This window comes from Salvia miltiorrhiza, chromosome 4, assembly GCF_028751815.1.
Source record: "Salvia miltiorrhiza cultivar Shanhuang (shh) chromosome 4, IMPLAD_Smil_shh, whole genome shotgun sequence".
Taxonomy (NCBI): domain Eukaryota; kingdom Viridiplantae; phylum Streptophyta; class Magnoliopsida; order Lamiales; family Lamiaceae; genus Salvia; species Salvia miltiorrhiza.
Window position 1 is genome coordinate 43,015,391 of NC_080390.1, and position 25,203 is coordinate 43,040,593.

General features: G+C 33.5%; 1 protein-coding gene across 22 annotated transcripts; it reads right to left on the reverse strand.

The window, feature by feature from the left end:
* Positions 1–19,792: 19,792 nt before the first annotated feature.
* Positions 19,793–25,132, reverse strand: LOC131021836 (probable LRR receptor-like serine/threonine-protein kinase At5g10290). 22 transcript variants are annotated; one of them, XM_057951144.1, is made up of 12 exons: positions 24,758–25,132; positions 24,007–24,190; positions 22,957–23,089; positions 22,737–22,808; positions 22,177–22,320; positions 22,022–22,093; positions 21,807–21,872; positions 21,602–21,666; positions 21,305–21,451; positions 20,828–21,169; positions 20,326–20,720; positions 19,793–20,248 (listed from the first exon to the last, which is right to left on the reverse strand). In XM_057951144.1, the coding sequence occupies exons 2-12, from the start codon at positions 24,071–24,073 to the stop codon at positions 19,934–19,936; spliced, it is 1,818 nt and encodes a 605-aa protein (XP_057807127.1). In that variant the 5' UTR covers positions 24,074–24,190; positions 24,758–25,132; the 3' UTR covers positions 19,793–19,933. The 22 variants fall into 22 exon arrangements, with proteins under 22 accessions (XP_057807127.1, XP_057807119.1, XP_057807124.1 ...); XM_057951136.1 differs by having other exon boundaries at positions 21,774–21,872; XM_057951141.1 differs by having other exon boundaries at positions 24,599–25,132.
* Between the last annotated feature and the right edge of the window lie 71 nt (positions 25,133–25,203).

Sequence of the window (25,203 nt, forward strand, 5' to 3'; positions counted from 1 at the left end):
ATTCATGCACGCAAATTAGCACACGTAGTATGCATGCATGATGTTTTATATCGGGGAATAGTTTAAATGTGTATACTTATTATAATTGTATAAAATAAGAATTATTTTTTGTCTTAAGATTGTAGCTAGCTAGAGATTTACAGTGAATTTATGGCTTTATTGAATAAATTCATAATCAATTGTTTGAATATCGTAATCGTAGGTGACAAAAATTAATTTTTTTTTTCCAATTCATCATTTTTACAACGAATTCGCAGTGTTACATATATAATGAATTCATAATTACCTATTTTATACGATAAATAGTTTGTAACAATCACTCCATTGTATAGGTATTGATATTATATTGAATTTTGTTGGAAATAATCTCTTATGACGATTCAAGATTCAATTTTAGATTAATAGATATTTAATTATCATATAATTTAATGTGTGTGTCGGATCTACTGGTCTTAAGTTCGAATATATCTGAGACGAAAGGTCTCAAGTTGGAATTCATCGGCGCAATGCTATTTTTATAAATATTACTCACTCTGTCCCAATTCAATAGGTCATATTTCCTTATTTGGGCATCGCAATTCAATATGTCACTTCCTAAAATGGAAAGTCAACATATAACAAATATCCTCACATAATTCATTATTTACATCAAATGTCATTGTACCTCACATAATTATCTCTTCTTTATTTTTCTCTCCTATTTTTTGGATAAATATATTATCAAAAAAAGTTATTTTCTCTCTCCTATTTTATTATAAATTATTCGATTCTTAACATTCGTGTTCGATCCATGTGGCCTATTGAATTGGAATGGAGGGAGTAGTTGTCCATTCAAAAACAAAAATTGATGTGTCGAAACTATTTTAAGAGATTTTTTTTAGAGACTATAAATTGCAAATCAATTATGATATGAACTTATTATTATGTATGAAGAGTTTTGGTTTTTAAACGACAATACACAATATGATCCATATTCCTTCTACATATATTTCTTTATATAAATCCTAGCTAAGGTAGTAATTAATACATACCAAGTATACCGTAAACTTAAATTCAAGAATAGATATATATGAATTCTAGTACCTGCACTTCCCGGTTTAATCTTAGATCTCGATAATTTACAACAGTAACTTGATATCATATTTTCGATGGATCATCTTCTATATTTTATACATATTTTTTAATTATTTATTAAAGGGATTATAGCCAAAAAATACACGAACTTTGATAAAAGTTGCAATTTTCACCTTAACTTTCAAATTAGCCAAAATATACCTGAACTTATATTTTTTGTTGTAAATTTCACCTGAACTTGCAATGATTGAACTCCGTCAAGGTGAAATTTACAACAAAAAATATAAGTTCAGGTATATTTTGGCCAATTTGAAAGTTCAGGTGAAAATTGCAACTTTTATCAAAGTTCGTGTATTGTTTTGCTATAATCCCTTTATTAAAACATGTGTCCTCCAATCCATCATACATTCTTCGTGGATGGAGGGAGTATAATAATTTTAGGCAAAATGAAAAATACTCCTTTAAAATAACAAAAACAAATAATACCCACACTTATAAAAATATATAAAAAGTATCCAGTCTTACCATTTTACCCTTTAGCGTGTAGGCATGTTAGGCCAATTTTAACTAATGCACGCTTACACGTCCGCACGACGCATGACCTAACGTGTAAGCGTACGTGCATGAGATCAGTTTTAATTAATACGTGTTTACACGCTCTCATGACCTAGCTAGCGTGTAAATGTTTATCGATCGCATTTTGTGTAATTTAATGCACGCTTACACACTCACACGTTTAAGTGTGTAAAGATAAACACGAGTTTCATGGTTCGTTCAAATTTGCCCCGAAATCGGAGGGTGTAGCGACTGCGCATCAGAGAAGAGAAAGTGTCGCAGCAGTTCGGATGAGAGAGAAAATGCGGCGAAGAACGCAAGATTCGATTGCCTTGCAGAGATTTTTGAAGGAAGACCGGAGTTTCTGAGCAGGCAGATTTTGGATCCAATATTTAAGGAGAAAGCAGTTAAGGAGAAGGTTCGTAATTGGATCATTTTTCTAGTTTGTGTGATGGCGATTTTTTTCTTTTTTCTTCTTCTTCTTCTTGTTTCTGCATGAGTGGTATGATGAGAGAGTGGGGAAGGAAGATGATGTGTAGTTTTATTTTGTTTCTTTTATTCATTAAGGGTAAAAATGTATTTTCATACAAAAAATGGGTAATTTTTATATGTTTTATAATGGTGGGTATAATTTATTTTTGGTATATGAAATTGGATATTTTTTAATATTGACCCTAATTAATTTTTGGTGCAACAAAGGTTAAGGGAAATATCGGTTCATTTCATAACTCTTTAATTTTAAAAGTAAAATTGAAATTATATTAACGTAAATGTGTAGATGAATACTTAGATATATATATATTAAATATAGAATTTCAAATATATTGTATGAAAATATTTATTTATTTTACGAAACCTTATACTTCGATAATAATAATGCGTAATGTTAATTGTTATTATCAAATAATTTAATATTTAACTGATAATAAATTTATGTTTATATATACATATTCAAAATTATATCCAATTAACTTTTATAAAATCTGAAATTATAATAATTTTTTTAGGGTAAATTTGAAATTGGATATGTATTTAAATAAATATGTTTAATTGAGAAACTTAGGCAAAATGATAATATCTCGTTTTTCACGTTTCTTTTTTCAGAATCAAATTTTTTATTTTTTAAAATTGTAAGAATGTGATTTGTTTTTCTACTTGTCAACTCAAATTTCACTGATAAGAAGACATAATTATGTAATGGGCTAACCTTAGAAGAAGTAGTTTTATTCATGGTTAGCTCAACATTTTTTAATATATATAGTGGTATGAGCACTTTTTTTACTTCTCCTTTGAAATTCTGCCAAGTTCGTCTCACACCAATACACCATAGACCCATTATTAAAGGGGGGAAAAACTGAGATAATTGAAAACACACAGATCTGCATAAAGCGGAAGCACCAAAATCCAATCAACGATTGTTTTGTTTCAACTTGATGAAAGATGGAATTATCATAATCTCATAGCAATAGCATATTAGCATATGATATGCAGACTTGAAACAAACACACACGTGATTTTTCTGAAATACTAAAAGTCAAACATACGTACATTAGTTGAATAGAACCTGAAAAATATGCCCTTCAATTCCCTACTTCCCTCTCATCATCTCAATTACTCACGCAAGACTACTAATTAATTATAATCTTCATTTGACTGCTCTAATATATATATCATCACATAATTATTAGCAAGCAATTGATCATGTCATAATAATTAACTATGCAATGCCTTACATCATCAAACAGTTACAAGTAGAAAGTCAAGGCAAAGTTCACGGAAATGTATCATGTATTTGAAGTCAGTTTGAATAATCTGCATGCACACGTTCACACACACACTTGACTCCTATAATACTGTATATATATGAGGCATTATTGTTCGACATATACAAACAATCTTGTGTTGTGAGAGAGTTTAACTAAGCTAAGGAATGACAAATTCACTAGAAGCCTTAGCCATGTCCGGGGCCGACTTTCTTGAAGTTGGCCTCGATTTTGAAGAGTGGGAGCAGATGGAGTCGGAGATACCATCGTATCTATTAGCTGAAGACGAAGATGATGATGATGAAGATGGAAAAAGAATGAAACAGTCATCGTCACCATACGATGAAAGCAGTTGGAGTTTCGTGTGTGAGAGTGGGAGTTTGGGAATCATGATTATTTCGGCAATAATTGTGGTGATTAAATGTAAAAAAGCATTAACATCCACCATGTGCCGTCTATTGTTTTTCTTCACTTTCTTGTTGAGATGATTCTTACTTGTTTAATTTGTAGGATCTTATTTTTTCAATATTTTATTTTTCATTTCCATTCATTTGTTAAATAAAACGTTTCTTTTTCCACTTGAGTCCAGTTATACGATGATTAATGTTTTACATATGTATCAACACTTTGTTGGAAATAAATCTAAATTCGACTAATATTAAACTAAATATGTAGTTGATTTATGGTAATCCATTTTGGACTATCTATGCAGCCACATTGTAGCCACCTACACACTAGTATAATAAGGAAAATCTTGATTTATTTAATTTATTTTTTAAAATAAAAATAGGATTTAGTTATTTTACTATATTCTCTACATTGTACTTATTTTTTAAAAAAAAATTTGTATTTTTTATTTTTAATTTATTTTTTAATAAAAATAAAAAAGTTACCAAAAAATTACAAAAAAATAATTACAAAGTAGAGAATATGATAAAATAACTAAATCTTATTTTTATTTTAAAAATTAAATTAAATTAAATTAAATTAAATTATTTTTTATTTAAGTAAATTGTGGGTGGCCACAATGTGACTGTTTAGCATTACTCATGGAATTTAATATTTAGATATTATTATTAAGAGATTTGCAACTCTTTTAGTGATAAAAAATCACGAGACACAACCAGGGGGCTTAGCCCACTGGCCACCAGATCCTCACTTAAGTGAAGTGACCCGGGTTCGATCCCTCTTGGGAGCGAATTGGTGATTGGAGATATAACCTCTTGGGAGCGAATTGGTGATTGGAGATATAAGGTACGGATTTGGTCGAATTGGTGATTGGATTGGTGATTGGAGATATAACCTCTTGGGAGCGAATTGGTGATTGGAGATATAAGGTACGGATTTGGTCGAATTGGTGATTGGAGATATAAGGTGAATTGGTGAGCGAATTGGTGATTGGAGATATAAGGTACGGATTTGGTCGAATTGGTGATTGGAGATATAAGGTGAATTGGTGATTGGAGATATAAGGTGGATTTGGTGAATGGAGAGATAAGGTGGTTCTTGGAGTGGATGGGGAACTAATTACTAACATCTAACATGACTTTGCCCTATCAAAAAAAAAAAAAAACAAATCACGAGACACACAATATGATAATTAACGCGAGTTTTAAAATTTTCAATTTTAATTCAGCCTCAAATTAAACAACGTTAATTGAATTGAACGTCTCACGAGATAAATAAATCCACGTAACTTTATGTATTTAAGCCTGAATTTTCACATCAAATAAAAAAACAAATCACGAGACACACAATATGATAATTAACGCGAGTTTTAAAATTTTCAATTTTAATTCAGCCTCAAATTAAACAACGTTAATTGAATTGAACGTCTCACGAGATAAATAAATCCACGTAACTTTATGTATTTAAGCCTGAATTTTCACATCAAATGTTACGTGAGATCCTAAGAGATATTTTGAAGGGAGAGGAGAGATGAGTTGCATTTTCACATGACTTTTTTAATACTATTATTTTAATTACTAGTATTTCTTTTGCATTTCATTCTAATTTTAGTCTTTTGCTTTTCTTTTTTAGTTTTCGGTTTTTTCACTCTATTTCTTTTTATATATTTTTTTGTTTAGTTTTCGTTCTTTTTCATTATTTTACTTTTTCTTAATTATCTTATCTTTTATTAATGGGGATGTTAATTTTGTTATATTATCTTTTGCAAAATAATTTATTTATTTTTATTTTACTTATAAATAATAATTGTTAGAGTATTTATATACTCTAAGTTTAATTAGTTGTCGTTGTGTAGATCAAATGAAGTGTCTTGAGGAGTTTCACATAATGTTTCTTGTTGAGTTGCTACTGCAGTTGCAAGTTCCTGAAGGCTTATTTGCTTCTTCTTTTTGCGGGTTTTTGTTGGGCCTTCCTACGAATTTATATCTGTTGATTCTTCAGTTTGCAAGGGAGTTCTTCTACCTAGGGTTTCAGTGAACCCTTATTATGGACCGCCGCCTGGAGCCCGCAGCCCGCCAAGAGCCCAAACTTCTTCTAGGGTTTGGCTATATATTGGTGATGAAGAGATTTCGAATTTGCTGTTGTTTTCTCTGATATTCTACTTCATATTGAGAGAATTTTCATGCTAGGGCAGAGAGCATACAATACATGTGAGTGTGTTCTAGTTTATGGCTTATTTCTTTTGTAAGCGTGGGTCGTGGGTTTGTTCTATTGTGTTTTCGATTGCTCCAGCCTGTTGGAGAGAGTTTATTTGTTAGGTTTAAGCGTTGAATGTGTAGCATTCAAGATTAGGGAGTGAGTTGTTAATTTGCCCTCAATTATTCATCTTGGTGGAGGTTTGAGAAGATATAGAGGCTAGGGAGAACGAGTCTTCGCGTCAGTAGCGGATCCAGAATTTTTAAATCGGGGGTACGAAAAAATAATCTAATAAACATAAATATAAACTGTCACACCTCAATTCTTGAAACAATAACTATAACTGGGGTACGACTAATCATCTAAATGGACAAGGGAGAATCCTTGTGAAATCCGAATAAAAGGGATAACAATCGGGCTTAGCCCCTTTGGATGAAGAAAGACAGGTATTCAAGTGATACGAATCAATCAACAAACATAATAACTTCAGGATCACAAGTTTAGTGTCATGCTTCAGATAACCAACATTCACTGATCGAAATACTTGAGAGTCAATAGTCTAGGCTCAACAAAAGATATTGTTTAGAGTCACAACATAATAGGTCTTAAGTTAAAGAACAAAAGACAGATACTGGCTAGTTCTACAGCGGAAGTCAAAATAAGGAGTTGAACTCTAGCCTCAGCTCTGCCCCGTCATCACCAGTCATTAACCTGAAAAACATTTGAAAGTATTTTTGGGCTAAGTACTAATGTACTTAGTGGGCTGCAACTTTTAAAACATTTCACAATCTATAAGAGCAGTTTATCCAATCTTACTGACATGACATAGAAGGTTTTAAAGAGATATAACTTCTATGCATGTTAAAACATTTCATATATATATATTTTTGATTGCGCGCAGTTGTCACACTCTATTCTGTTACTCGCTGTGATCCCGGACCTTTTAGCCACCGACGAATCTCTGTCTCCCGCTGACTTGAACTGAGGGCGTAACCCAGCCAAGTAAAATAAACCTCGAAAATTAATCCAGACAGACCTATCATAACTATGCTCCGGAACACATCCCGTCGAGCACCCTTATAACGCCTCTGGTTAGTGCCCGATGGAGATCAACCCACCGAGTCAGCTAACAAGTGTACACAATTCTCAAACAACGTGTTAGGTCATAAGAGAACCTCAATTGATTAACTGTACGAGCCTTAAACATGGTAGAGTGCACAAAAATATTTATTGGATAAACAGTTTGTATTTCATGAAACATTTAAGCTCATTAGCTCAATCATACATTTGGAAAATAAGTCCACCTGTATAGGCAATGTCTGTCGTTTAACCTTATCTCTGAATCGGAATAGCAGTGCTAATCCTTCTGATGCTCAATGCCTACAAGAAATCTATTCTCAATAGGTCTCCTTGAATGTAAACTCAAGTCATGGTGAAGTGCTTAATATTCTATGATTCACTTAGCCGGGTTTTCAAAATTTAATGAATAAATAATTGAAAACATTTCTCTTGAGTTAAGAACACCAACAATATTCTTACTCATCTTTCTTTTGTAATTGGAATTATAAATAAAACCAATTAAATCATAAATACTCTTATTGCAAAATATAATGCAATTCCATGTCATGCTTAGCATATACTCCCTCCGTCCGCCAAAAGTATTCCACTTTGGCTGGGCACGGAGTTTAATAAAATTGGAGATGATGTTGATGTGGTGGAGAAATGGTCCCACCACTTTATGAGATGTTTGGTTGAGATTGAATTTAGGGTGAGTTTTTTTGTAAATAAAAAGTGTTTGTAAGGATAAAATATAAATGTGGATGGTGGGACCATGACTTAAAAAGGAAAGTGGAATACTTTTTGCGGACGCCAAATATAGTAATTGTGGAATACTTTTAGCGGACGGAGGGAGTAATAAGTAATTACTTAAAATATGCACATAATAATAATATGATATTATTATGCAAATTAAAATAATTAATTAAACTTAATAAGTCTAATTAATTAAAATAGTGCAGTACATTTAAATGAAGAAGCTGCACAGCTCAAACCTCGGCCCAACTGATAAAATAAAAGAAAAATCGGCCCAACTGAAAAATTAAAAAAAAAAAACGGCCCAACACAAAAACAAAAACAAGCTCAAGACTTTTTCTTTCTTTTATAAATCATGCTCTGATATATGCATATATATATATATAGATCATTTATACATATCTACATTTGTATAAAAGTTTGTTTGTGAATGTATGTATGCTCGTGAATATCTGTTGGGTAGCTGTAAGATTTCATGTTTGTGAAATGGAAAAAGCAGAGTTCAAAAGATGAAACCTTTGAATGTTTAGTGGGGAAAGCCCTCAAGCTGAAAGCCTCGTGTGGTCTTCAAGAGTTTTTGATTTGAGTTTGCTGAAACTTGAGGTGTGTTGCTGTTGGATTGGTGAGGGGAATGGTTGCTCTCTGTTTCAGTTTCCCTTCACGAAATGAGTTGTGCGGATGGTGAAGGAGTAGTTGAATTGGCAGAGAAGTTTGGGGCATTTGATTGCCTCTGCCAAGCATGGCATAAAGCCTGAATTTTGGGCTGCTTGAATAGGTGTAGGGTGGCTGATGGGAGAGATGAGTGTAAGTGAGTTGAGTGAGGATTTTACATATAAAATCCCTCAGGATAAAATTGTCGAAACTGTAGAAATTCTTCAGGGTTTGCTAATTAAAAGCTTGTGAAAAATGCCTGAATGCTAAATTAAATAAATATGCAATGCATATAAATTCAAATAACTAAAATTTATAAAAGCTTTTGTAAATCATTTTTGTTGGAATTAAAAATAAATTCTTTTTCTCAATCCGGCGTGAATCATCTTAAATCTAAGTTCAAAATTATTCTAAACTTAGCTCAAGGAAACGGGGTATTACATAAACGATACTTTAATATTAAAAATAGTACATTTCAAAATATTGTTCAAAAATACAAAAATAAAAAATATTATATAATTATCTAATTTATCATGTGGACTCAGGCAAGTGATAATTTTGTGGTTTTAATTTAGTTAGTAATATTTTTTTTTCATTTTTTTTTTGAAGTATTTCTATTAATTAGCCATTCCTATTCCCAATATAACCCAATCCTGCTGTCATTTTAAAGTAGAATTGAGGCCCACCAAAATCAAAATAAAATTAAAGAAATTTTCTCTCACCTACTGTTGGAGAACTTTATGGAATACATAATACATGGGATTTTTGTTATAACACATAATAGTATTACTTAAAAAAATTTGGGGGTACAGTCGTACCCCCACCGCCCCACTCTGCATCCGCCCCTGCTTCGCGTGTAAGTACTTTGTATATCTTATCATCACTAGTGGATAATTTACCCTGGGCGTGGCCCCCAGACGTAGGTATTTTATCACCGAACTGGGTAATCATTATTGGTGTTCTTGTGTTTTTCATATTTTCTGCACGAGTTTCAATTATAGTCTCTCTGTGAGTTATAACTTCTGCACGAGTTGATGCATCGGTCTCTCTGTTAGTTTTAACTTCTGTGTGTGCGAGTTTATATGTGTTTGGATAGGCGAAACTTTCATTTGGCATCAGAGCGAGTCAACCAAATTATCGGTGTTGATCTTGTGCTTCCACCGCTTATCCTATCGCTGCGTTCGATGGCTACCCATAGAGTAGGACGGTGTGTTTCCAAACGTGTCTCTGTCGACGTTACAACTGCTGGAGATACAGGTACTGAATTTGATGTTGTTGCTTACTCTGCTAAGATCAAAGATGTTCAAAATTCTATTGTTGTCAATGTTACGACTAATGAGGATACTGACAATGATAATGAGGAATTTGATGAGAACTACTTGGCTGACAATTATGAGATGTTGTACAATAAATGTGTGGCGATGCTTGAGTTGAATCCCTCTCGACACAACTCAGTGATATTTCCAGAGAACGTGATGAGTACAAAGATATGTATGAAAAGCAAAAGAAGGAACTTGTGGTTCTTCAACATGCTATGAATTTGAAGATTGGCGAACTGGAACATCATCAGAAACTTGTCAAAATGATGAACACGGGTACTGACAAGCTTGAAGAAATTTTAGAGAGTAGCCAGAATTCTAACAACAAAGCTGGAATATGTTTCGAAGAAAAAAGAGGGATTCCCAAGGGTGATAATATCAGGCCAGATGTCAATCCATCAAAGGAGAAAAAACGAACTGTGCCTCAGAACTTTCACAAACCTGCTGCGTACAGAAATCTTCCCTCAAGAAGGAACAATTCTCAATCTTTTGTTCCTATTTGTCATTATTGTGATCGTCGTGGACACATCAAACCTCGATGCAGATTTTATCTTGATGATAGGAGGAAGATGGTGGATGCAAGAACATATCAGGCAAGTAAAGCTCATATTCCTGGAAAGCGCGGCAAGGAAGACATTGGTTATTCTAGAGGAAAGATCCATCAACCTCATTTGCATAGATCATCTGCAAGTACATGGCGTCCAATCTGCCATTATTGTGATAAACCAAGTCATATTAGACCAAATTGCAGATCATACCTTGAGGATAACCAGAAGAAGAAAAGAAGAAAAAATCGAAAGAAATGGGTATAGAAATCATTACGAGTTCATCCATCTGTTTCTGAGAATGTTAAAACAGAAGTCTCTGCAGATGTTAAAACAGAGAGTGATTCTAAAGATGACATGGGCTATTCAAGCAATTTAGTTGTTGAAACTCCTGCTACTACGAATGATGGTATTGCTCCTTTTATCACGAATGAACGTGCTTTAGTTAATGTTCCAAAAGTCACTTCATTTGTTATTTCCAGTATGAAGTTTTGTAGCCCCTCGATAGTTGCATCAAGATGGAGAGAAGTTTGGAGAAAGGGGGAGACATGATGTTAAAGAAGAAGTTGTCATTGATGTGTGACAAAAAGGGGGAGCATATGGATTATTGTATTGAGAGAAAGCTGATCACATTGAGGGGGAGTTTTGTTGTTTCGTTTCTGCTGTGTATTCATGAGTTGTGCAGAACGTGGTTTTGTCTACACCAATGACAAAGGGGGAGATTGTTAGAGTATTTATATACTCTAAGTTTAGTTGTCATTGTGTAGATCAAAGGAAGTGTCTTCAGGAGTTTCACATAATGTTTCTTGTTGAGTTGCTACTACAGTTGCAAGTTCCTGAAGGCTTATTTGCTTTTTTTTTCTTGCGGGTTTTTGTTGGGCCTTCCTACGAATTTATATCTGTTGGTTCTTCAGTTTGTAAGGAAGTTCTTCTACCTAGGGTTTTAGTGAACCCTTATTATGGACAGCCGCCTGGAGCCCGCAGCCCGCCAAGAGCCCAAACTTCTTCTAGGGTTTGGCTATATATTGGTGATGAAGAGATTTCGAATTTGCTGTTGTTTTCTCTGATATTCTACTTCATATTGAGAGTATTTTCGTGCTAGGGCAGAGAGCATACAATACATGTGAGTGTGTTCTAGTTTATGACTTATTTCTTTTGTAAGCGTGGGTCGTGGGTTTGTTCTATTATGTTTTCGATTGCTCCAGCCTGTTGGAGAGAGTTTATTTGTTGGGTTTAAGCGTTGAATGTGTAGCATTCAAGCTTAGGGAGTGAGTTGTTAATTTGCTCTCAATTATTCATCTTAGTGGAGGTTTGGGAAGATATAGAGGCTAGGGAGAACGAGTCTTCGCGTGTAAGTCCTTTGTATATATTATCATCACTAGTGAATAATTTACTCTAGGCGTGGCCCCCCAGACGTAGGTGTTTTATCACCGAACTGGGTAATCACTGTTGGTGTTCTTGTATTCTTCATATTTTCTGCACGAGTTTCAGTTAGAGTCTCTCTGTGAGTTATAACTTCTGCACGAGTTGCTGCATCAATCTCTCTGTCAGTTTTAACTTATGTGTGTGCGAGTTCATATGTGTTTGGATAGGCGAAACTTTCAATCATTAAATTAATTTATATTGAATTATATCCACAATGATATCATCAGAAATTTGAGTTTCATGAGGTATTATTAAGAGTGAAAGTAGGAGAAGGGGATTAAGATGATGTATTTGCGATGGTATCAGCAAAAACTTGAAAATGGGAAGGCATCACTGGAGATGGTCTAAGTGCTAGAAATATTATCTTAGAATACAATTATAATTAAAAATATTAAAAATTTGAATCTCAATTTATAATACTTCTTCCGTTCATGAAACAACTTTTTAGAAGGGAGTAACACGAATTTAAAAAAAAAAAGTTATTGAGAATGGTGAAAATGTGTTGTAATTAGTATTAAAGTTGTGAAAAAAAATAGTAAATTGAATATTAATTATAAGTGGTAAGGTATAGTCCAAAAAATAGTGAATTTTTTTTATGAACGTCTCAAACAAAAAAAATAAGAAGTTCTTTCATTGATGGAGGGAGTATTAATATCATGAATTATTGAAAAATGCTTAAACGTTGGAACTAGACTAAATTTATCTTTTAATTTATAATTGGTACATGCCTATTCTTGATAATTCATATCATAAATATACTTAAATATTGAAAAAATAAAGAAGATAATTTGTAAATTATTGAACTTTAGTCAAATTTTAGTTTTGCACTATCATAAAAGAATTCCATCGATAAATTACTATAATTGATTCTGATTTTGTGATTGAACTCAGTTCAACAACTCAAATTAGAATTGAATAGTTACTAACATGGCATAATTATATTCTTTCAAAAAAAAGATGGCATAATTATATATATGTGAAACAAGTGAACATGACATAAAATGAATAATAATAGAACGTAATAATAATAATAATAATAATAATAATAATAATAATAATAATAATAATAATAATAATAATAATAATAATAATAATAATAATAATAATAATAATAATAATAATAATAATAATAATAATAATAATAAATTCCAATAGATTTCCCCACTAAAATGCTATTTATGAACACTAAAATTATAATTTGAGAGTAAATCGATCTCATTCGTAAAATCATAATGTATTTGTGATGTGCAAAGTCAAATTTTGACCAAAATTCGATAATTTACATAAATATTAACATATAAATAAAATATAGGGTAAATATCATTTTAAACCTCAAATTATTTTCGTACTATCAGCAACAATCTAAGTCATTGGAATTATTTTTTTTAATCATGGATTGTAGTCTTGGAGATTGTGGAATACTTCGTCTACAACAGTGATAATCAATTTTGTATCAATTATGCTTCTTAACTATCCATTTTTTGGTTCCGAAAAGTTGATGTAACTCATCAGATTGTCACGTATATTTAACAATAAAATAAAGAAATAAATAAAACTTACATTGCAAAAACGATGTTGTTTGTGCCATACAAATTAGATTTGGCAGAACATATGAACATATCATTTTTGGTGAACAAAGCAAAACTAGCGAACCCGTCAGTTTTGGAAACGACGTTGTTTAGTTTGTGCCATGTAAAATGTTTTTTAAAAAATGAATAAATAAAAGCAAACACATCAATCCAACAAGTCAATTCAACATTCAAAGCTATCAATAGTTCATAGTTAAAAAAAAGGACACATTCTTCAAAAAAATTGTAATACCCCGTTTCCTCGAGCTAAATTTAGAATTTATTTTCGAACTTAGAAGTAAGATGATTCACGCCGGATATAAAGAAAATGAATTTATTTTTTTTAATTCCAACAAAAATAATTTACAAAAACATTTATAAATTTAGTTATTGAATTAATATGCATTGCATATTTATTTAATTTAACATTTAGCATCTACACGAGCTATTTGTTTAAGCGAACACTGAACGATTATTACAGTTTTCATAGTACAAACCGGAAGACTTTTTATTATATTTTTATTTCACTTTCACTCACACTTTCCACTCTCCCCACTCACACTTTTCACTCCCACCCACTCACACTTTTCACTTCCACTCACCCTTTCCACTCTCCCCACTCACACGATACCTTGCCCCCCATTCCCTTCCACTCACCATTTCTCCTACATACCAAGGAACTAAGTGCGGAGCTACACCCACAGAAGTTCAGCTATACCACACGGACTCCACAAACTCAGCTGAAAGCTCTAAAGACTTCATCTACAAATCACTCTGCCCATTTTACCTCCATTCACGGTTAGCACCCCAAATTCAGTTTCAGTGATTTCCTCCAGTACTCAAAACTCTAATGTACAGCAGACAACAATTCATGTTTTTGTGTATGCACGTCACTTACTCTCACTTATAAATTGAATGAAGACTTTTGAACAAAGCATTCATATACATGTGCATACCATCTGTGTTTACATACTACATATGAAACATGTTTTTCTTTAATAAAATGAAAAGAAAGGATTTAGTCTTGAAGCCCTGTTTTAAATCTTCGGTCTTGAGCGAATGGGAAGGGCGCCGGTGGCAGCCCGCCTCATCTGCTGCTACTGTCGACGGTGGCGTGGTGGCTGCGACGCCGAGGGTGGCGCGGCTTGTCGCTGCTGCTCCTCCGGCGAGCACCACGGAGGGCGGCTGTTACCAGCCGAAGAGAGAAAGGCAGAGAGGGCGATGGAAGAGAGGTGTGCTGACGGTGGTGGCGTGGAGCCAATGACCGCGGCTGCCGAACCTAGAACATGGGGAGTTGAGAGAGCTGGGGTTGAGAATCGAGGGAGGACGGAAGAGGGAGGATTGGCGACGGCGGCGGTGGCTTGATGCTCCTGCTGCTCGTTGATTCAGAGAGAGTCGGAGTCACCGGTCGGCGGCAGCTTTTGTTGTTGCGTTGCCGGAGAATAGAGAGAGTATGAGGGATGGCGTCTGTGGGTGTTGGTGCGATGAGGGAGATGAGAGAGGGGAGAGCCGAGCGTCGTCAGCGGCTGCCGCTGTTGCTCCGGCAAGCTTCGGCGGCGATGGTGGCGGCATGAAGCTGCTGCCGTCGGCCAGAGTTGAGCAAGGGCTCGGCGAGCCTGAATCCGAGAGGGAGACAGAGACGGTGGTTGGTTCCAGATGCTGCGGCTGTCGGGTTGTGCAGGTAGAGGGAAAACGAGGGAGAAGAAGATGAGGGAGAGGGAGAGGTCCAGTCGCCGGCTCTTCGCCGGAGGTCAAGTGAACATGACATAAAATGAATAATAATAGAACGTAATAATAATAATAATAATGATGATAATAATAATAATAATAATAATAATAATAATAATAATAATAATAATAATAATAATAATAATAATAATAATAAAAAATTCCAATAGATTTCCCCACTAAAATGCTATTTATGAACACTAAAATTATAATTTGAGAGTAAATCGATCTCATTCGTAAAATCATAATGTATTTGTGATGTGCAAAGTCAAATTTTGACCAAAATTCGATAATTTACATAAATATTAACATATAAATAAAATATAGGGTAAATATCATTTTAAACCTCAAATTATTTCCGTACTATCAGCAACAATCTAAGTCATTGGAATTATTTTTTTTAATCATGGATTGTAGTCTTGGAGATTGTGGAATACTTCGTCTACAACAGTGATAATCAATTTTGTATCAATTATGCCTCTTAACTATCCATTTTTTGGTTCCGAAAAGTTGATGTAACTCATCAGATTGTCACGTATATTTAACAATAAAATAAAGAAATAAATAAAACTTACATTGCAAAAACGATGTTGTTTGTGCCATACAAATTAGATTTGGCAGAACATATGAACATATCATTTTTGGTGAACAAAGCAAAACTAGCGAACCCGTCAGTTTTGGAAACGACGTTGTTTAGTTTGTGCCATGTAAAATGTTTTTTAAAAAATAAATAAATAAAAGCAAACACATCAATCCAACAAGTCAATTCAACATTCAAAGCTATCAATAGTTCATAGTTAAAAAAAAGGACACATTCTTCAAAAAATTTAAATACTTAATAGTGTAAAATTAATAAGGGATTAGTAATAATTTCCTTGGAAAACATAAGATTATATAGAAAGATCACAAATGAAAATTTTGCTTCTTTGATTTCCCCCCTCGGAAATCGTAGAACGTAGAGTAGTGAGATGCAGAACGCGGAAGAAAACTGGTATGCCTCTTTTCCGCAATAAATTACGAGTTAAAGGCGTTCAAAATTCAAAATGATTGCTTGCGTGATTCTTCAAATACTGAGTTTCTTTCACGGGAATTTTATGTTGAAAAAACTCCCGTGTATTCTTTTCGGGAAACATGAATAATGAAAAATAAGGTGTGAATATAGTTTTATTTTTATTTGACGACTTTAATTTCTTTAATAATCTATCATCTGAAGTTGTATGTACTATAATTTGCTCCCATGAAGTTACTGATTAATACGTTTGTAAACAAATAAAGTCAGCTCACGAATTATTTGAAGTTCGGCTCGCAAAAAGTTCGTTCGAAATTCATTCGTCACTTAAATTAGTTGAACTCGAGCTCGATAAAATTAACGAGTCGAACTCGAGCCTGCATATGTTCATATTATTAGCATGCGAGGAGGTTCGCGAATATTGTAAACACACTTTAGGCGGCTCACAAATTTCAGCTACTGAATCTTCTTTGTTTAATTAGAATTGTAGGGTTTAAGGTTTAGCGTTTAGGGTTTACACTAACTATAAAAGAACTAGTTTTGCTATTTAATGATTTTAGGGTTTTCCCAGTTGAGCATTTTTGCTTGTGGGCTAGGACCATGGAATAGGTTATAATTTTAGGATTTAAGGTTTAGCGTTTAGGGTTTACACTAATTATAAAAGAACTAGTTTTGCTCCCGTGTGATGCACGGTAATAATTATTTAATTAAATTAGTAAAAAAATATAAGTTATTTATATTTTTTGAAGTTGGTCTTTTTATATTATACAATTGCAATGAAATTAGTAATATTTTTATAACTTAAAAAATAAAATTCATAAATTTTCAACTCATAGTATAAAATAAACCTCACTAATACTATAAGGATTCAAATAAAAATGACTTTATATAGTTGTATGTGAGTCAAATCAATAATCAATATTTCAACTAACAATATATTCAAAATCATTATTAGATAGTTAAAATGTCCATCAAAAATCCAAATATATTATTCGGATGTTTTTTACCCTTCTATATTATAAATATATATTAGATTAAGTTAATGAACATTCATCGACTATAATATCTTATCTATTATAGATTAAAATCAATAAATACATATACACATTTATAGTATGGAATATATCATTCTTATAACATAATATATTATTAACTGTATATAAGTAAATCTTCATAAATTTATTACAGGTCACTATAGAAGCTATAACATTCAATTAAACTATTAAAATTAATTTGTTATCATGAGTTATGTCATTGTAACATTTTTTTTAGGGAATGTCATTGTAACATTAATTATAAATTTATTTAAAATTATCAATGCATAAATATGATATTTCATTTATACATATCATTTTTATAAACTATATATGAAAAAAATTAAAAATAAAAGTTACTCCCTCCATCCCACTATAAGTGGCTCGTATTCCACTTTGGGCCGTCCCACTATAAGTGGCCTATTCCATTTTCGTCCATACTTAGGGCTTAATTAAGCTTTACTAATTACGCATATATATACTCTAATCTAACCCTAAATATTCATCTCTCTCCTTATTCTCTCATTTCCACGCCCCCCCCCCCCACTATCTCTCATTTTCTCTCTCTATGTCTGAATCGACAATGAATTGGTGCCCTTCTCCTGTGCCGACGGCAGTGATGAAATTGGAAATCTTTTTCGATTATATCCCTTTTTTGAGATCTGCTCTGATCTCACACGATGGTGGCTTCACTACCCTTGTCAACGCGTTTGCAGGCCAAAACCCTTTGCTTCCCTATCCGACAGCAGAGATGAAATTGGAAATTTTTTTCTGATTCTGAGCCGATGAGTCTTCAGATCTGTGAAGTTTTGGAAGAAATCGATTTCAGATGTAAAGTTTATTCATTTTGTTCGATTTTGTTCATTTCTTCATTTTGTTCAATTGTAAAATAGAGAGAGAAAAGTTAATTCAGATGTAAAGTGTATGAGAGACAGAATCAATTGTAATTAAGATAAATAAAATAGTGGGTCATAGTATTTAAAACACTAATTAAACATAACTTCTTTCTTAATTCCCGTGCCGAAAAGTTTCAGGCCACTTATAGTGGGACGGAGGGAGTACTAATTACGACAATATGTATTACTCCAGTTAGTATATATTATATAGATTATAGTAGCTTGATTAATCTTAAATGTTCAAAATTTCTTTTGTACTTGTTGGCTAAATATTCATGAAAGAAAGATAAATAAATACATATGTTAAAAGTCCATACATGGTTATAAATCTTATCTATATTAATATTTTGACAATTTTATTTATATTTATTAAATATTTTATATACATATACTGAACATTTTATGATCATTTCAGACAAAAATATATTATTACATATTTAATAAAAATATATGTTATTGCATATTTAATATGGTCATATAGGGTAAAGTTAGGCTACAATCTCATTTTAAAAATAAGAAGCAAAAATTAAGAAAATGTGAAAAAACATATGAGTATGTTCTATAGTAGATGAAAAAAATAAACAAATAAAATTAAGAAAAAATAATTATTTTTAAAAATAGTAAAATAATTTTGACGAGAAAATATAACTTACTATTTTCAGAGGTGATTCTCCTTTTATATATATATAGACATATCAATTATCAAGTGTATTCATTTAGAGAAAGAAATTCAATGATCAGATTTTAACAATATTTAGCTAAATACTCTCACTAACAGAGTTCCATTCATCTATAACTTTTTGTCAAAAATGGATTTTTTTTTTTTTTTTTGTAGTAATGTTTGTTTAGCTATCCGTAAGTAGGGTTGTCAATCGGTTTAGATTCGGTTACTCGTACCCAAATTTTCGATTATCCGAATTGAAATATACCATATTTCACTAATCGTTCCCGAACCATTTTAGGTGTTCGGGTACCTAATAACCGTTGGGTATCCGAATACCCATTTAAAAAATTAAAACTCACAATAATTTGCTAGTTAGAGGATTTGAACCCTGATTTCCAGAAAATACATTAAGCAACTTATCCACTAAACTAAAGCTCATTCTTGTACTTTAAATATAACATAGTTTTATTTTTTTAATTAATAATTAAATATATATATATATATATATATATATATATATATATAATTGAATAATTTTCGGTTATTCGGTTAACCCGAATCTGTTATCGAGTTAACCGATACCCTGAAATGTTTTAAAAAGTGATAATCGAAACCAATCCAATAACCGAAAATTCCGGTTATTGAATACCCGAACCCGAGAATTTCGGTTAGATTATTTGATTATCCAAAACCCGATAACCAATTAGACAGCCCCATTCGTGAGTACCGCTCGTCCTTAATCTATGATAGCATTATCTTTTTATTTTTAAATATTTATTTTAATTATAAAATAGCTCAAAAATTATTATTAACATCATTAATTTTACGAGTTATATAAAAATCAAAACTCAATTTATCTATTTTCCATATAACTTCAAATCAATGAATAAAAGAACAAAATAAGCTGTGATTTTTATTTAATTTATAAAATTAATGACATCAATAATAATTACTAGACTATCAGAATCAAAATAAAAAAATGTATAAAACAAAAAAAATAAAAAAATGTATAAAACAAAAAAAATAAAAAAATGCTAACGTGGACTAAAAGTAAGAACGATACTCACAAATGCTGCTCACATAAGTATGCTGCTTATCATTCCTATAAATATGGAGTTAGATGAGAAAATATTGCAGGGCGAGGATTATCTTAATCTTAAGTTATATAATTATAAGTTGAATTATATCTATTATTGATTGTTAATGAAGTTAGATGAGAAAATATTGCAGGGCGAGGATTATCTTAATCTTGAGAAAATATGGAAACATTAGTAGCAGAAACCAAGTCATCTGCCCCCAGACAACTCCATAGGAAGGAGGTTGTTGATTGAATGGTCTCCCCAGTTGAATCTCTTCTGCAGCCTCTCGTTTTCGAGCTTCCTCGTGATCTCGACTTGCTGCCACACCTCCCACCTCTCCGCCAGCCCTTCTCCCTCCAGCATCCGCACAACCTCCGACATTGCTGGACGCTCTTCTGGGGAAGACTGAGTACAGAGCAGAGCAACCTGAACCATCATCTCCACTTCGTGGATGTCGTATTTCCTCTCTAAATTGCAATCCACAATGGCTTCCAGTCTATTCTCCTGCTGCAGTTTCTTCACCTTCAAATGGTGAGTGCAAAACCATGAGAGATTGCATGAATTTAAAGCTAAAGAAATTGCATCAGACGGTGGCTTACATGGTCAAGCAGCAAGACATCGTCTTCTTCTTCCAAGCGTGAAAAATCTATAGCTCGCTGGCCAGTTACGAGCTCCAAAAGCATGACTCCATAACCAAAAACATCGGTCTTTTCTGAGGATTTTCCTGTGGACAAGTACTCGGGAGCTATGTGGCCCATCGTTCCACGCACCTGAGTTGTAATGTTGGCTTTCCTGACATCAACCAACTTAGCCAAACCAAAGTCACCAACAACAGCTTGAAAATCTTCATCTAGCAGCACATTTGCAGCTTTAACATCACGGTGAATGATTTTAGGATTACAGTGTTCGTGGAGGTACTCCAGCGCACGTGCTGTGCCTAACGCCACCAATTTTCTGGTCACCCAATCCAATAGAGGGTTCCCGGGTTTAACCTCTGTTCAGATACGAAAATACAGATAAATATAACTCAGATCTTCTACTCAATTTCCTAGTCTCTTTTGATAAATGAGCAAAGAAAGAGAAGCATAAATGAGATGATACCTCTCAAACGAGAGGCAACACTCAAGTTTTGCATGAAAGGGTAAACCAGAAGGCGTTCAGTTGGAGTAGTGCAAAAGCCAATCAAACGCAAAAGGTTTCTGTGAACAGCCACACTTATCATCTCAACTTCACGCTGAAATGCTGTATCGCCCCCAGGACTCTCAAAATCCATCAAACGTTTTACAGCAACTTTGGTGTTATCACCGAGAATCCCTTTATAAACCTTTCCAAAGCCCCCCTGTCCGAGGACATTCTTTTCACTAAAACCATCGGTGGCCAGCTGCAGTTCTCTCCAAGAAAACCTCTTCAATTGACCAAATTCAATTCTCTGGTCCACGTCACCTGAGCACACAATTTAAAAGATTAATGAAAGAAAACGAGCAGCACATGGTTTCAACTTTGATGTTCCTGACGAAGAGGGTAACAGTAAAATGTCCACCAGAAATTAGTGGAGAAAGAATACATATTGAAACAAACCTGCAACATCAACAAAAACTTCATGCCTGTTTCCTATAGCCCCGCCCTTCCACATAAACAACAGGAGAAAACACCCAAGTAGAAGAACAGCAAATAGCGGAACCACAATTCCCACTATCATACCAGTTCTCGATTTCCTTGAACGACCTGCACAGACCAAATACTGATGGTCATTATTATCCCATTACAGCCTCACTTACCATTTAACTTTCCAGGATACCAAATTTTGATATTTTCCTAAACTCCAGCTGTCATAGTTCAAGATTTCCATACTGCGTGATTATAAGATACATATACCTGCATTTTCAGATGCACAAGGCGAGGAAGAAATGATGCCACAGTCCAACTGGTTCCCCGTAAAACTAAAGGAGAAGCAAAGCAACTAAAGTTCAGTCGAAGTAGAATCATTCAAAGTTAATTACATAAGGATATGTGATAATAACATGCAAACAAGCACGATACACGCAACTCACTAGACATGGAGATGAGAGGTTGTTCATACTTATGTTTGGAAATCTGAAATAACTGCTTTGGAATTTTTCCTCCCAATCTATTTGAAGCAAGCTGGCTGAAGAAAAAAAATGTTATCATCAATGACAGGTATAGAAACACTGAATTTAAAGTTGACATATAGGTTTCATTGTAAAAAAACATCTGCAGACCAGATAGTCTAAAGACTTGGGACTTTTGAGTTATTCTACAAGAAACATTACTTACAGGTCCGTCAAGTTGGAAAGACTTGAAAGTGATTCAGGAATTGATCCAGAGAGATTATTATTACTTAAGATCCTGCTCAGGTAAACAAGTGTGTATTATTTGACAGGAATAAATGGAATAATAAAAGTTACTTTAATTTCCTATAGCGCGCTTACAAAAACTTGAGCCCCTTAATACTGCCTAACGACGATGGTATTTCTCCTGTTAAATGGTTATTTTCCAGATCCAACATGGTCAAGCTCGTCAAGTTTCCAAACTCCTCAGGTATGTGACCACTTATGCCGTTTCCTGGCAATTTGCTAAATTAAAAACAAAGGTCACATAAGCACTTTTAAAACAGTTGCTAAATGCAAATCAAAAACAACGGTCAAACCATAGATTGCCAATGCAAATGCAAATGAAAAACAATTTCAACATTTTTCAATTGACTGCTGAAACTAAAAAATCAGTTGTGAAGTAGTTCAACCAACACACAGAGAATATCTCCAGCAAAATTTTACTATTTATTAATGTTTAAGTACTCCACATTTGAACCATAGGTTGCCAGCATCTCCGAGCATTACTTCAATTCTTGAAGTAGATGGGGAGGAGCAGATTCAGTACAAAGATTGAAAGAAAATACGAGTATAAGTAGATTTTCATATCAAAGGCATCCCGGAATTTAATAGAAACAAATTAAATTCAGCATAAGTCAAAGCATTATAAACAGACTTACAGTGTAGTCAGCATCTTCAGAATTGCTATTCTAGGTGATAAGGTTCCGGAAAACCCCATGTTAGGCAATGTCCTGGTACAATTGCAATCATGAAAAAAATCTTATTTAACAATATGAAGTTCATAAGCAGATCTAAATATCAGGTGTGATCTCACATAAAACTCTCAGAGTAAGCACATACATTCTTGAAAAAACCAGTATATGTCCTAGAATTTCTTACACTGATATTACATCGTTGTCACTGTTGCATGTAATTTTGGACCAAGTGCAAGGGTTAACTTGATCCGGATTCCAATCTGCGAGCTGAATGTCTGAAGCATTAAGCGACTTCCTCAAAGCATATAATGCATTCCCTGAAAGGCCCAAATGAGTTATCTAATCAAACAACAGTAAGTACAAAACCGCCATTTGTTTTTAACTTTGACAACTGAGATTGAGGAAACAAATTGAATAAAGACTGTTATTTGCAAGACAATGATGATTTGTAACAAAATGAATAAAGGCTGTTGAGAAAAAAAAAAATTGTTCCTCCATGCCATAAGCTTCTTACAATTCAAAGTAAATTCATATGCTGCAATCTGCATCACAAGATATAATTGATTACCACAAAATTTATATCTATCTCTCTTATACAAAGAACAAAAAATTGTATTTTCGACCGCAAGCTGTATTATGTAAGTACTTCAGACAAAAATTAAGACATTGAGTTTATCAAAAACATTTCACCAGCCTTCAACTGCTAAAAATAAATCTGTGTGGATGGGGAGACGAAATAAAAGTAATCTTCTAGCCATAGTTCTCCAGCGAGCTTTACTTGAACGACATGGAGATTGGTTTATTCGTCACCAACAAATGTTGGTAGAAGCGAAAAAAGGGTTCGCTGTTCTGTTAGTCTTTTTTCACTCTCAAATGACAGGGTCAGTGATGCTCGCTGTCTAATTCATTACATATGTGCATCAAGTATCCAACATTTTATAACTCCAATAGCAAATAACCTGTCACTCTGTTCAAATTCTTTACCCCTCCCGTTAAAAGGTTCTTAATCTGAGAAAAACTCAAATGATCAATTTGCATCACTTTGGAACATCAATTCTTTTTCTCAGTTTCTTTGCTTAAGTAGTTCGCATGATTTTATATACATAACTCTTGGTTTGTGATCACTTCAACTTATGAGGAGAGAAGGAAAAAGTGTGACTTAACCATCCTTGAAAGAAATAACAATCAACCATAGACGAGCATTAAGATAAATGGTTTTGAATGACATGCCCACCTTGTGCATCAGGGTTCACAAAAGAAGATAGACATGCCAATGCTAAAATTCCGATAAGCAGATCCATATCCGATAATAGCAACTCATCTCCCACCAGGAGCCGTTGCACCGAGTGCTAAATTAAGAAAGTAACATAGAAGGCCTTGCAGAGTTTATGTGCATCAGATTCCACAGACTGCTGATTCTGTCTATCATGCAAGAAACTCTGTTAAAGTAAGAAATTGCCTTCATTTAATTGTTAAGAAACCAAGTAGCTTGCAAGAAATCGGATAATATCATTTCAATTCTGTTAGCTGAAATTCCCATGCTATCTGTAATCCTGCCATTCATATGTGATAGTTTGAGGGAAACTAACAAGGTTTATCGGAATATCGGATTGAACTTATCAATAAAGAATAGCCCTAGAATAATTCATTTTGTCATAGTAGGCAACAACTTTCAAGAAAACAGAAATAAGCAATTAGAAAAAGAGCAGAGTGATTAACCGCACCACTTCGAACAACTATGTACACACCAAAAATCCACCTCCAAAAATTTCAAATTTCCAAAATCAACATGTATTTAAGCACCAAAACCAATGCCAATCTCTCACATTATCAAACTCCAGAAAATGAAGCCACCATCCCCAAATTGATAACCAAGAATCTTCTCAAACACAGCTTTTCAAGAAGCTGAAGCAAAACTAAGAGGGTCATGAAACAAAAAGGGCCTTGATGTTTTCCAAAGGCGAGTCGAAAAAAACGAGCTTTACTCTGAAGCAACTCTGGAGCCAACGAAAAACACAGACACGAAAAGGAATCTTCTGAAGAAACTCCTTTCTGGTATTGGCTTTTAGCGACTGTGACGCTCTAAATGCGTGCTCTGGCTTAGTACTGCGTGTAGTTTGTGATACATAAATTGAAGCAATATCCGCAATTACTTTCAGAGAGAGAAATTTAGATAAACTGGGAATACTGTAGTGGTGGGCCATGCCTCTCTACATTTTTGGTACATAAGGATAGAAGATGTTATATGCAGCAAGTAGTAGAAAGAGTGGATGCAGCGGCGAGGCGACTCATCTTCAGGCGACTCATCTTCATTTACGAATTGCATATAGGATGAAATAATACCCTCTCTGCCCCCGCAAAGCTTATCATTTTCTTTTTGTTACGAATTTTAAAAAATTAATATTTAATATGTTAAATATGATAGGTAAAG